Below are 9,233 nucleotides of genomic sequence, written 5' to 3' on the forward strand. Positions count from 1 at the left end.
GGCGAGTGCAGACTTGATGGACTGGGTGATCCCTGGTAATATTCCACCAATTATTTCAAGAAGCGCGCTAGGAAGTGTCCGGTCACCAGTGGGATCACACCGCATCTCGAGGCATTTTCTCCTCCTCGTTTAAACTATTGATTTTCGGCCTGCGGGAGAGGTTAGCCCAGCCAAGCTGAAGCGCTCGCGTTGAGATGGGCCGAGCCAATGCTGGTTGCCCGTGATCATTGATGTTTCGTCGACGGACCATTTCAGCCCGAGAGTTGTCGGACGAGAAGATGCGAAACCAGTCATGACCCCCGGGATCCTAGTCCTTTGTCATTATCGTGTGTTTGTAAAACGACTGATTGCCTTGTTCCAAATCTTTCTCCTGTATATCAACGTTAACAAGCTGTTGAACGTCTGCAAGTTGCCTCACAACTCCATGGTCAACCTACACCGCGATCCGGAAACGACAATCTGCATCCACGATCCGGAACGGCCATCATGCCGCTCACAGCACACGGCTTCTCCGCCGCCGAAATCCACTCCAAGATCCAGCTCCTCATCAACGGCCTCGTCAACATCAAAGATGACACGGGCGAATTCCTCATGACCCTTGCCGACGGCCGCGTCATCGACACCAAAGGCTGGAACGACTGGGAATGGACACACGGCATCGGCCTGTACGGAATATGGAAATACTACCAAACCACGGGAGACGCACGCCACCTCCAGATAATAGAGGACTGGTTCCGGGACCGCTTCGCAGCCGGCGGCACAACAAAGAACATCAACACCATGGCGGCCTTGCTCACGCTCGCATACGTATACGACCAGACCAGGAACCCGACCTATCTGCCGTGGCTAGACAACTGGGGCGAGTGGGCGTATCGCGATCTCGGACGCACCAAGCACGGCGGCATGCAGCACACGACGTACCTCGAGGACAACGACCAGCAGCTCTGGGACGACACGCTCATGATGACGGTCCTGCCGCTGGCCAAGATTGGTCTTGTCCTCGACCGGCCGCACTACGTGGCCGAGGCCAAGAGGCAGTTTCTGCTGCACATCCAGTACCTGTTCGACGCGAAGACGGGGCTGTTCTTCCACGGGTGGACGTTTCGCGACGGCGGGCATCATTTTGCGAGCGCCCGCTGGGCCAGGGGCAACAGCTGGTTGACGATTGGGATCCCCGAGTTTATCGAGCTGTTGGATCTGGGCCAGTCCGACGGGCCTTTGTGCAGCCACTTGCAAGCTACGCTGGCCGCGCAGTGCGAGGCTCTCAAGACACTCCAGTCGCCAAACGGGCTCTGGCGCACTCTCCTAGATGTTTCCGAGAAGGATGGGTCGTACGGCGAGTCCAGCGCCACTGCTGGCTTCGCTTTCGGCCTGTTGAAGGGCCAGCGGAAACGATATATCCAGGGAGAGTACCAGCACGCCGCGTTCAAGGCTGTGCGAGGCGTGCTAGAGAACATCAGTCCAGACGGCCAGTTGCAGAATACTTCTTTTGGAACCGGCATGGGGTCCGATTTGGAGTTTTACAAGAAGATTCCCATCACACCTATGCCTTACGGGCAAGCCATGGCGATACTGGCATTGGTTGAGTTGTTAAACATCTTCATCTAGCAGCCCGAGATTAAAATGCTCTTCAAACATTCGCTAAGCAAAGCTAACAATGTTCCAGCTCAACCCGCATCATACTTCATCGCTGTTATAACCAGTGCCCTTGTGACTGTCAAATGACAAGCGCCTTGCATCACATTGCTCTGCCCCCCTCTTCCACCGTATTTCAATTAAAATCCCGCCAACTCCAACCGGATTTGCTGAGCCGTATAGTGACTACATGCAGTGTATGTCGTCAACCTGACCACCTGAACCAAACCAACGCCTTCAAATGCTGAGCATGAGCGCCTAGAATGCCACGCCTTACCACCATTACCTAGCCATTATTCTGTTCACATGGAGCTACCTTTCTTTGCGAAGCCATCATCTCCGTTATTGTCACTCGATGAGGCCGCCACTCCCTTGCCCTTTCCCCGTGGTTCGCGCTTCATCGACAAACCTACTTTGCTCTCTTTCATGCTTCGTCGACTGACGGGTCGTTTGCCGTACACTTTCCTAGGTGTGACATCGCCCTTGCTCTTCTTCCGTCGCTCGTGCTCACTGCTAGCAATTCCTGCTTTAAAGTCGTCTCCGGACGAGTTGCGTTGCGACTGTGGTGCAGTAGAGCTATTCTTCAAATCTCGCATTTCCTTGATGACATCCGCAAAGCTCTCTTCCAGTGTTTTCATCCGTGCTAGGACCAGCCTCCCCATCCTATCACGGTCTGCAGCCTCAAGCCCTCCAGCAGCACGCATCCGGCTGTCTTTCATCAGGGCCATTGCCATTTGTGTCTGGAAGCTGCCTGCTAGCCCGGCATTGTTGTCCTCGATACCCATATTATCAGACATGAGGCTCAGATCAACTGACGACAGCCGCCTGGCTTGCCTAGGCCTGTCACGAGGGGCAAGGCTGAGCATTGCCGACTTGCTCACACCACCGCTGTCGGTCATACCACGTGGCGCTAGAATCGGTCGTGGCTTTGAAGTTGATAGCTGAGGTGCTCTTCGAGGGGAGTTGTGCCGGGTTGTATGAGCGGCGGTATTTGTACCAGTGGTACGCCCGCTCGTGTTGGGTCTCCGAGAGGGGATCGCCTTGGGTGGTGAAACGGGCGGTGCAGGTTGAGGCTTAGGTTGATCCTCTGGGTTATACAGAATGGTGTTTGTTGATAATGTCCGGGCGTGGGCGCCACTTCTTGGATGTGCCTGACGAATCGTTGGTGCAGCTCTCGCAAATGATCCATGAGAAGATGCCAGCTTAGCTGATCGAGCTCCCATAGAAGTTGTGAAATAGTCCTCGCCATCCTCCACACCATGCTTTTCAAACTGTAGGCTGCGCCCAGCGTTAGTCGCTTCATCTTCATCCTCGTCGTTAGTGACCAGTTCATCGTCACCATCTGCGTCCGTATGATCCTTGTACTCGGGAAGAATCAATTCTACCCTTGATCCACGACCCCTGGCGTTACGGAATGATGCACCAGGGTTGGACATGAAATCTGCTGGGTCGCTCGCTATAGACCTCACATCGGACACTTGTCGTAGATGTGAAGAAGGCTTGTCCCAGCCAACACTCATCCTCCTTTGCCAATCAGGCACGGCCCTGCTGTCGAGCGTTGGCCAATTTGTAGGCGGCATACCCCCTTCATCGTGTTGCTCCATCCAGTTTCGGATAGCAGTCTGTGTCTTGCGTCGCTCATTTCTTCTCTGGGTGCGCAATGTCGTCGCATCCGGCACACGACGAAAAACTTCCTCAAGCGCTCGATCTTTGTGAAACCCTGCAACGGATTCCTCGCGCACACGTACATTAGGACTGAACATGGCCGTACGCTGCGCCGCATCTCCGAAAGAGATTGCTCGAGTCCGGGACCGACCGTGGTTCTCAACAAGATCTGTAGGCTCAAACATGGAAGGCGCAAGCCAAAATCGTTCATACAAAAAAATCATGAACAAAACTGGGAAGTGCGTGACCTTGATAATAGTTCGATTCAGCCAGACGAAGTGTTTCAAAGGCATGCAATAGCGCAATGGCATCAGCAGCCAGGCAAATATATTGCTAGGGGCAATGTAGGAAAAGAGTGCATCGTTCTTGACCATGGAGATGGTGTTGATCGCAAATACAAATCTGAGTATCTATTAGCAGCGATTCGACATGAAGAAATAGGTCTTCAGTGCTCACTGGTGTTCTTCCGTGGCATTGGAAGCAATCGCCATGAAAGAATTAGTCAAAACAGTAATAAGAATTGTTCTTCAGCGCATGTCAGCGTATGCTCTTTGTCAACACCCACGCGTTGAGCCAAGGGGCTACATACACAACCAAGAAATGACAAATAATGAGGAAAATCATCATTAATATTCTCGCCAACCAATTATATGTCGGCCACCTAACAAGTGTCAGCAATTGGTATCCTCTCGCGGGATTATAAGGGATTGGCTTACACGTCCCAGGCGGCAGGACTAAAGCCCATGAGAATCTGGAATATCTTATAAGCAACCTCACCACCATTGCTTGCATTCTGGGATAGCGTGAAAAAGACAAAAAATCCACTGCACATGATCAAAACCAAGACGAACACAGCAGCCAGGTCCACAGCCATGAGCCGGAATGCGATTAGAAGCTGTGAAAAGTACTGATAATGATCCAAAATGCTAAAAATCCGGGGCAGAAGCAAAATAGCATTGGCGGCTAGAACGTCATAAGCCATGGCATTCCAGTGATGGGGGTCAACCAAGAATACACCATACGCTCGCATGCAGTAGTATGCTATCAACAGCACAAGGATTCCGAGATCAAAAATATTCCAAAAGCTCATGATGTAGAGAGCAAATCCTTGCTCGTTGAAGCCAACAAGCTCATCCAACATAAACCCTGCACTCCAGAACCAGAAGACCAACTCCAGCCCTGTGATCTTGACGGATCTCTGTGACAATACGGCAAGAAAGAGGCCAATCAATACAGCAAGTGATAACGTAGACAGAAAAGACCTATAACGTGGCACTCGAAGACGGGAAAGCTTGAACATGGAAGCCTGTCTAGGGTCATAGAGCATAACAGTTCTCCTTTCGGATGGAACATGGTACTGTCCTGGCTTTGCTGGAAGCGATCCAAGTAATGGGGTCCTGGAATCTGGCTTTGTAATCTCCCCATTCATACCTCCCCAGGGGCTGGGAGGTAGTTCGCGATGTAAACTGTCAGCGGAAGAATAGAAAGTAATGGCTCCGTTCCAAATGGCTTCCAGCTGTTGAATAACGACGGGATGTGCAAGAAAATGTTTAGCAGAAGCGCGGATAGCCACTTCCAATGTTGAAGTCCTTGATGCGGTCATGGCTTGTTTACTTTTGCTGTATGACTTGCCCTCTGGAAGAGGGGGCTGCGCTCCTGTGAGTCCTTGGAGGGGGTAGAAGTCGTACGCCAAGGCATCAATGAGTTCTCTGGTAGAATACTCCTTCAACAGCTTGAGAGCAAGCAATTCGCACACCTTGGCTCTGGTGTTGCTGATACCAGCATTGGCAGCATACCTTTGTCCTTCCTTGGCAAATTGCAAGCAATTTGCCATCAAGGCATATATGGTGGCCCTCGAGAAATGCTGTGTTCTAATCTGCTGCTGCATGGGTTTTACGAGGAACTGGGAGACCTGGGGAGATCGAAGTTGGTCCCATGATAGCGTTGTCTCGGTACGAGCGCTCACAATTATACGAATAGAGTGGGTAATGCTGTATATTGGCAGGGCATCTGGAGGAAGAGTATGTCAATTTTGTTCAGTCGTCAAAAAAAAAAATTGTTGGGGGGGGGATTGTAAAAAAAAAAAAGTTTATAATGTTTGATTTCAGCAAACATCAGTCAAGGTGGCACAAGAGATGAAGGAAATCAGAATAATTACCAAGGTGTGTTGCTGAGAACAGAGGAAGGACAGGCAATGCCCGATGGCGATTGTCTTCGTCTGCCCCATGGTCGGCATCGTCCTCGTCTTCCTCTTCTTCTACTTCGTCATGTACACCGTCGGCCTCTTCGTCAAACCCAATCAGGTCTTCCTCGTTTGTATCCTCATCATCGTCATCGGCTTCGGTGAAATCCGCAGTAGCGTGGGCTCGGCCAGTAAACTGACGTTGTCGAGGGGGCCCAGACGAGGGAGAGACGGAGAGGTCATGGATATCGAGACGACGAGACCCGCGCTTGGGGCGGCGCAGGAGTGACGAGAACATGGTCCGGTATCTGGCGTCGCCTTTGGAACATTGAAGTCAGAACATCCAGCGAAGCGCCTAGTAGGATATGCTTTCCATGAGGAGCGACGGCACGATGGTGTCGCTCGCGCGAGAGGGTGGACGAGAAAAGGCGAATATGAAGGGAAGCACTGACAGGGCAGTCGCTTGGAGTCGTCAACGGTCGACATCGAAACCACGATGGGCGTTCAAGGTTGTAGCCAGCAGCGCTTGAGTGCCGCTAGCAACGGTGGAAAAACAAGTCAATACAATGCTAGGCTGGCCACTGGCGCACAGCTCTAGAGACCAGTCGGCCGGGACATGGATCCAGTCAAGCCCACTGATGGCGGCCGCCAACTGGGTCCGGATGTCAGCTGGGCAAGAGAACCACGGCGCCCCAAGCACTAGGGGACATGGCATCTCTCCAGCCACGGAGATGGTGTCCGGTTGACCATCAAATGGTTATCTAGTGCCATTATTCAGGGATTTGACTTCATTCACAGCCCATTGTGTGATTACTTGAGTTGTGCGGTGCATTCTTCTGATGACACAGCCACCAGTGGCGGCTACATCAGCCATCTGCAAGTGCCTCCCGACGAGAATCTGGGTCCAATGGTGTATCCGAGCGAACTGGCGATGCCACGCCAAGTGATGACACGCATACCAAGGCATAATACTAGTGCTGCAACAAATATTATGGCCAGGAGACGCGACATGCACCGCGCGCGCATGTATGTATGGCGTAGGGAAACTGGGCATGGAAGTACTACTAGCACGGAGTAGGCAGTATCAATTGCACCAAGTTCATACAATCCCACTTCGACCTGCGAGGGGTGGACCAGCCTCGCGGGATCCCAAGTTGCAGGGCGGCCAGGGCCTCGCAAGACGTCAAAATTGTTATCAATTGCTCATTTGGTCGAAGCGATGAGTTTTTACCAGCAAGGGGGAATAGGCCAGCCGGTGGTATTGGGCCAATTGCTCGTGCAACAACTCGTCTTTCGAACATTGAGATACCACGCTCCCAGAGTTGAATCACCGCCAGTTTGAATATCCAATCAACCAACCCAAGAGGCTGCAGGCCAAACTTGCATTCTGGGCTAGCCATGCATGACCATCAAGATTGAACGCATGACACCCCCATCAGCCGTCAAGACTTGCATAATGTGCATGTGGTGGGCTGCCACATGCCCCGTCTTCAAACTTGATTGGGCCCGATAGTCAATCTGGCAGTCCTTCAATGTTCCCTTGAACGCGCTTCGGCCACTCGCCCCGTGGTTCTGCGACCAGACTTCAGACCAACACGGGCTTGCTACCATCATGTACCCTTGCGGGTCGCGACATCGGGTCGGCGATCAATCATCATGTCTTGTAATACGGAGTGGTTCCTCCAAAACCCTGCGATCCAGGTTCCCGCCTCTACATATGATATATCTAAAGAAGCCGCCATGTTGTTGCGACTGGCGCATCTTGCATCTTGCATTTTTGCATGGAATACTATTTCTTACGGGTTACGACTCGAGCTGCCGCTGTTGCGTCAAGTGATTGGAAGATGCCTGCCGGGCGGTTGCATTGAGGTATCTCGGCGCCAATGGAAAGGCAAAGTACCATCACCGTGAAAAGACAGACTTGCGCCGTTGGTCGTGGAGCATCTGTGATACCCCATGAGTTGAGTGCCATAGTTGTGAATTCAGTTGTGATATATCAGTTTGTCGCCTTTGCAAGTCCAACCAATACACCAAGTTGTGTGGTCTGACCGGAAGAGCAATCGGAGCAGAATATTTGGGCTTGTCATGCCCACAAAAGAAATGAGAACAAAGCACCGTCGCTTTCCTGGTGAATCTACCGAGTACTAGATAGATTTATTAGCAGTACTAGCATCATCATGATCGTCAACGGTATTTGCATGTCGTTATGGTGGCAGGGAACAATGCCCAAGGCCTTTGTCATGGTGTTTCCCGAGTACAAAGTACGGAGTACTTCATTCCTGGTAGTTTGGCCGCAGGCAAAGTGTGGCTGGAGCTATTCTGGGAACCAACAAGGAAGCTCACGCCACAGGAGGTGGCACGGGTCCACCGTTTGCTGGAACTGTCGGCTTTCCCGCGTACATACCATCGTCGCCCTGGAAGTCAATATATTGTCTTGGGAGAAGGGCAACACGACCATCGCCCTTTGTAAGAGAGGACAGTGCCGACAATAAGGGCTACCTTGGTATGCACATCTGGTTTTAGGGCTGCCCACGAACGCATCCATGTTGTCAACAATGCGAGGGGAGAGGCGACTAGGATCATCTTTCTTATGCAGCTGCAATTACGAGTAGTAATACGGAGTACATAGTACGGAGTGCATACTAGTACTACTAAGTAGTAATAGACCACGAGTAGAAGCAAGGTTTCAAAACCGCAATGGAGACAGCGCGATGCATTTATGGCCCTGGCGGCACCCGTCATCTCGAGCACCCAAGTGCATACTTCTGATATATACTGCACTTATTCTCATTGCACAAGTGGAATTGGTTGGACTTGTATTAAAGGGAGCGACGTGGCGTCAGATTTACTAGTACAATACTCCGTACAGTCGATGATGAACAGATCCGGCGGAATCGCCCTTTCCTCCTACAATACTCCGTAGACGAGTATAAATGTCTCAATGCTAACAAGGAGTTGTTCTGAGTAATTGACCATCATGGGAAGAAGTCAGGGGTCAAGCATGCTTCAAATTTCGCTTATTGTGGTTAGTGTTGGTGGTGCCCTGTCCAGGAACAAATAACAGATCCCTAGTGCTCCGTACTCCGTACTTCGTATTAGGGGCCAAACAAGTCAAGTCGTTGTGTGTCCAGTCCAGTCTGGTCGAATAAAACGGTGCCAGCATTGAGGGCCGTGTCCCAAGGACGTTCCCGCTGCATCATGTCTGTAACTGCTCCGTAGTTGTCGCCAAGCCATCTTCAGATCAATTGCGGCAATACTACAGAATGGAGCATGCTGGACCAGGCCTCATTGATCATAGGATTTCTGCAGTATTGTTGGTACTGGGCGCTGCAAGTTCTTGGAAATACATTGTCACCGTCCATGTCTGGATCTGCCCCTAGCCACGAGTCTCAAGTGCATTGAGCCTTTGTGGCCCCAGGAATAAACCGTCTTGGCCCCATTGTGACTTGGAAGGATGCTCATGTATGTGCGCATGTCGCGGTTAACCGCACCCAGCACTTGAGACGTGTTTCCACCAGACCGCCAGACCCCAGGTGCTCAGTACCAGCACTCGAGGCCCCGAAATGGCTCTCAGCGCCTCCCCACTGACATGGACTTTAATGTTCTGCTCACCTCCTCAGCTTGCATCTTAATTTCTCCACCGCAACATTGAAGTCCCCTGTCAGGCCATAGACCCGTCCTGCCGTTCCTTTCCCCGTCACTCGTTTTCTTTTAATTAACACTTTTTCTTCTCGTTCTCTCTTGTGAATAA

The 9,233-nt window shown here is 51.6% G+C and overlaps 2 protein-coding genes across 2 annotated transcripts; one reads left to right on the forward strand and one right to left on the reverse strand.

Moving 5' to 3' along the window:
- Positions 1–486: 486 nt before the first annotated feature.
- On the forward strand, positions 487–1,608 carry MAA_05045 (glycoside hydrolase family 105 protein; the record flags this gene model as incomplete). Its single annotated transcript, XM_007823043.1, has 1 exon — positions 487–1,608. One exon carries the CDS (start codon positions 487–489, stop codon positions 1,606–1,608), a length of 1,122 nt encoding a protein of 373 aa, XP_007821234.1.
- Positions 1,609–1,937: 329 nt separating this feature from the next.
- On the reverse strand, positions 1,938–5,780 carry MAA_05044 (uncharacterized protein; the record flags this gene model as incomplete). The annotated part of the gene is made up of 5 exons (XM_007823042.2): positions 1,938–3,702; positions 3,757–3,825; positions 3,890–3,961; positions 4,017–5,310; positions 5,459–5,780. The coding sequence occupies 5 exons, from the start codon at positions 5,778–5,780 to the stop codon at positions 1,938–1,940; spliced, it is 3,522 nt and encodes a 1,173-aa protein (XP_007821233.2).
- Between the last annotated feature and the right edge of the window lie 3,453 nt (positions 5,781–9,233).

The sequence above is a fragment of the Metarhizium robertsii genome (genome assembly GCF_000187425.2).
Source record: "Metarhizium robertsii ARSEF 23 chromosome Unknown MAA_Scf_2, whole genome shotgun sequence".
NCBI lineage: Eukaryota > Fungi > Ascomycota > Sordariomycetes > Hypocreales > Clavicipitaceae > Metarhizium > Metarhizium robertsii.